This window comes from Stenella coeruleoalba (assembly GCF_951394435.1).
Source record: "Stenella coeruleoalba genome assembly, chromosome: 4".
NCBI classification, from domain to species: domain Eukaryota; kingdom Metazoa; phylum Chordata; class Mammalia; order Artiodactyla; family Delphinidae; genus Stenella; species Stenella coeruleoalba.
In genome coordinates, this window is record NC_137149.1 from 80,760,422 (window position 1) to 80,765,322 (window position 4,901).

General features: G+C 36.6%; 1 protein-coding gene across 1 annotated transcript; it reads left to right on the forward strand.

The window, feature by feature from the left end:
• Window positions 1–3,657: 3,657 nt before the first annotated feature.
• LOC307185716 (serine/arginine-rich splicing factor 7-like) lies at window positions 3,658–4,473 on the forward strand. Its single transcript, XM_079920144.1, is given in 3 exon segments — window positions 3,658–4,112; window positions 4,116–4,118; window positions 4,122–4,473. Coding segments are annotated over 3 exon segments (624 nt in total). The 5' UTR covers window positions 3,658–3,713; the 3' UTR covers window positions 4,344–4,473.
• Window positions 4,474–4,901: the final 428 nt, after the last annotated feature.

A 4,901-nucleotide genomic window follows, 5' to 3' on the forward strand; every position in this document is an offset into this window, starting at 1 on the left:
TTGCCTTCCTTCCCTGGCAGGAGTTGAGGGGGGTAGTGGGATAGAGTAGATTTGAGCAAAAGACATGGGCTCTCACTTGTTTTTTATTACAGCTCGTCTCATTAATTTTCAGCCTAGTTTAATTCTTCCCTAGCTGAGAAAAGAGATATCAGTTTTCTTAATTCATGAATAATTGCTGGTCTTTTTTTTTTTCTCTCTTTCTGATTCCAGGTATAGAATTATTTCAGTATTGAAGATTACAATGTAGTGTTCTTTTTCTCCAATGTCCTTTTGAGGGACAAGAAAAGAGTATTGAATGGAAATGAAAGTAAACCAGGTTTTGAAGTAACAAATTTCTAACAGCCACAAATGAATGATCCATGTACCATATTTTTATATATATCATTAGCCATTATACTTTCTTATTATTATTGGCTTTTAATCATTATTCCTCTAACCAAACTATGGCTTCATGCATATCTTACTCTGTTTTATGTAATTTCTGTTAGTTCTTATAAATTTTATCATATTTCTTTGCTTTCATAAAATTACTATTACATTTATTTTATGGTATTTGATTAAGAGTTTCAACATATCAGATATTGAAACTCATATTTTTCAGACCATTGCTCTTAATAAACTTATCTGATTGAGTTTTTTTCTGTTTTATATTTTAATATTTGCTCTTATTGATAATCATAGAAGAAGTTACATGTAAAAAATAATTTTCCCATTTCATCCATGCTAGGTGCATTGTTCTGTAGGGAATAATTCTCTTTCATAACCACAAAAGTGCTTCCAAAAATAGTTTTGTACTATTTCTTTTGAAAGTGTCTTTTGAAACACCATATTTTCATGACCATATATAATTTCCTGAAGGCTTTTTATAAAAGGCTAAATGGTAGCTTTTATCTCACTTTCTTGATAGAATTTTTCACATTTCTATCACAGGTTTTACTTTTCTTTCAGCAACGTTATTTTTAAACTTCAAATAGTAGTAGAATTCTATGTCACTTCCAAACCATTGATCAGGCTATTGTAAATAACACCTCATTCTCCATCATGATTCTCTGTTACTTTCTTTCACACTGGCTGCAGTTACACATGAAAGAAGGGTCAAAGTGAGGTCACTGCAATTGCTTTGAATATGACTGAATAGTGACCTCTGCAAGGTAGAGCCAAAGCTTGGGATTTGGGTATGGCAACAAATACAGGGACCTGTTAGTTCTACGGATGCCCACCAATAAGTGAGCCAGAGTATGTTAAATATTGGGGATCAGTATGTAGGCCAGCAAGACTCAAATAGATTTGGAAATGTGTTTGAACTGAGTTCTAGATCCAAGAGGCTGTCACCATTTTTATTTAACAGGGTCTGTAAAGCCCTGCCAATATAATAAGATTGTACCCAGTAAGTTGTTAAAAAAATTGTCATTATTTCCAAATAATATAGGTATTATATTTGTTCAAAATTGCATCTCACCTGAGAGTCCTGAAAAACAATGGATTACACAAAATTAATATTTATTATTGTTATTATTATTGTTGCACATAAAAGAATACTAGGGGTAGGAACTTCACTATTGATATGAGTTTTCCTGACATCATCAGAGAATGCGGCCTCTTCTAGTTTTTGCTCCATCTTCCTTAGTATGTGATTGTTGTTAATGTTTTCAAGATAGCTAATGGGCAGGAAGGATCAGGACAAAGGGAAAGAACAACAACAAAAAAAAACATGGCTAGGTGAGTCTGCCCTGCTATTTAACTATTTTTTCCTGGAAAGTGCATTTAAAATTTTCTACTTATACAGACTATGTCCCATGATCATCTCTACTCTCCAAGTGAGGCTGAAAGACAGTTTTGAAAGCTGCATTGATATATTAAATAACATTAGAGAATTTTTAGTAAGAGAGAGGAGGATGACCATTGGGTAGGAGAAAAATAGTCTCTGCCACAATTAAACATTAGAAAACCAAAGAGAAGAAACCAAAAATTCTTGGAAATAATGAGAACATTTACTATGTGGATTATGGTTAAGACAGATACACAAAATCAAAATGCATTTTTGTATGCCAGAAGTTGAAATGTAGAAACAATAACAGTCACTACCCAAAATAAACTGTAAATACTTGGAAATTACTCTAAAAAATTCATAATATTTATTTGAAGCTCTTCACACAACTTTCTTGAGATATGTGAGAAAAGATTTTAATGATTGGAGACACATGACATATTCTTGGATAAAAATAGAATGTTTTAAAAATATCAGTTAATTCCAAGTTAGTTTATTGGCTTAGTGTAAAGCCAATGAAATGCCAATTTTTTCCCATCTTCAACTCAATTCTCAAAATTAACAGGACAAATAGTAAGAACAGAATATTAAGATGTTTTTAAATTGTAACAAGGATAGATTTGCACTGCCAAACATAAAAACATGTCATCATGTTATAAAAACAAAATAATGCAATTATGAAAAATCATAGTACTGAGCAAGGTTTAGAAACCAGATCAGTAAAACAGAACGAATTGTCACAAAACAAAGTAAAATATATACATATATTGTATTTATCATATCTTAGTATATAATAAAGATATCATTATAAACTATTAGGAATGAAATACACTTTTCAACAAATATATGAAAAAAGTGTACTTAAAAATAAAAAATCAAATCAGACCATGGTTGTATCCAAAACACCCAAACTCCAGATGAATTAAAGTGTTGAAAGTAAAATTCATAAACAAATGAACGATAAACAAATGAATTAAAAATCTAGAAAACACTGATCTCAGATCAGAAAGGGCTTTTTGAGCCTTCTAGTTCCTGAAAATTATATCACAAGGAAAAAACTGATAAATTTGCTAGATTAAAATTTTGAAACATCTTGATGGTAAAATACCATAGAAAACATTGAATAGTCGGAAACATATTTAAAGTAAAAGTGACAAAGAAAGAGGATGTAGAGACATAACTGAAGCCCAGCACTGGGCAATGGTGTACAAGTTATAGAAATAACTATCTGGCAAGTATTTTGTTGATAGCATAGTATAACTAAACACCAGGATTTACAGAAAAGCCTTAATTTCAATTTATATGAGACTTACCATTGGCAGGTTTTTATATTATATTGATAGGTTTTCTCAATATGGACACATCTATGACATGTTCATAACTTCATCATCCTGAGTTATATTAAATCATGGCTTAAATCCCATAAATTCTGATCAATCCAGCAGCATTTCCCTAATGTACATGTATCAATAAAACATAAGGTATGGGCTTCCCTGGTGGCGCAGTGGTTGAGAGTCCGCCTGCCGAAGCAGGGGACACGGGTTCACGCCCCGTTCCAGGAAGATCCCACATGACACGGAGCGGCTGGGCCCGTGAGCCATGGCCGCTGAGCCTGCGCGTCCGGAGCCTGTGCTCCGCAACGGGAGAGGCCACAACAGTGAGAGACCCGCGTACCGCAAAAGAAACAAAACAAAACAGAAAAAAAAAACACAACCCTTGGCCTAAGGCAGTTGACTATGATGTACCAGACAACACTAATCAATCAGAGTTTGAGTTCCCTTTATTCTGACAAGGCTTCCTAATATAAGCCATCAAAAGTAGTTTAAAACTTGGTAGTCTTGAGTGCCGCCGGGACCGTTGGTGAGTGTGGCTGCGTTGTAGGTTTTGTAGTAATCGATCTCTGGGCGCTGCGAGCTGAAAGAGCCGAGCTCGCAGGCCAGTCATCATGTCACGTTACGGGCGGTACGGAAGAGAAACCAAGGTGTATGCTGGTAACCTGGGAACTGGTGCTGGCAAAGGGGAGTTAGAAAGGGCTTTCAGTTATTATGGTCCCTTAAGAACTGTGTGGATTGCCAGAAATCCTCCAGGATTTGCCTTTGTGGAATTTGAAGATCCTAGAGATGCAGAAGATGCAGTGCGAGGCCTGGATGGGAAAGTGATTTGTGGTTCTCCAGTGAGAGTTGAACTATCAACAGGCATGCCTCGGAGATCTCGTTTTGATAGACCACCTGCCCGACGTCCCTTTGATCCCAATGATAGATGCTATGAGTGTGGCGAAAAGGGACATTATGCTTATGATTGTCATCTCTATAGCCGCCGAAGAAGAAGCAGGTCACGGTCTAGATGACATTAAAGATCCAGAGGTAGGAGATACTCGCGCTCTCGCAGCAGGAGCAGGGGAAGGAGGTCAAGATCAGCACCGCCTCGGCGATCTAGATCTGTGTCTCTTTGTAGATCAAGAACAGCTTCACTCAGACGATCTAGGTCTGGTTCTATAAAAGGATCGAGGTATTTCCAATCCTGGTCCAGGTCGAGATCAAGATCCAGGTCTCTTTCACAACCAAGAAGCAGCTGATCGAAGTCCAGATCTCTATCTCCGAAAAGAAGTCCTTCCCTATCAGGAAGTCCGCGAAGAAGTGCAAGTCCTGAAAGAGTGGACTGAAGCTCTCAAGTTCATCTTTTTTTTTTTTTTTTTTACATCTTTATTGGAGTATAATTGCTTTACAATGGTGTGTTAGTTTCTGCTTTATAACAAAGTGAATCAGTTATACATATACATATGTTCCCGTATCTCTTCCCTCTTGCGTCTCCCTCCCTCCCACCCTCCCTATCCCACCCCTCCAGGTGATCACAAAGCACTGAGCTGATCTCCCTGTGCTATGCGGCTGCTTCCCACTAGCTATCTATTTTACGTTTGGTAGTGTATATATGTCCATGCCTCTCTCTCGCTTTGTCACAGCTTACCCTTCTCCTTCCCCATATCCTCAAGTCCATTCTCTAGTAGGTCTGTGTCTTTATTCCTGTCTTACCCCTAGGTTCTTCATGACATTTTTTTTTCTTAAATTCCATACATAGGTGTTAGCATACGGTATTTGTCTTTCTCTTTCTGACTTACTTCACTCTGTATGACAGA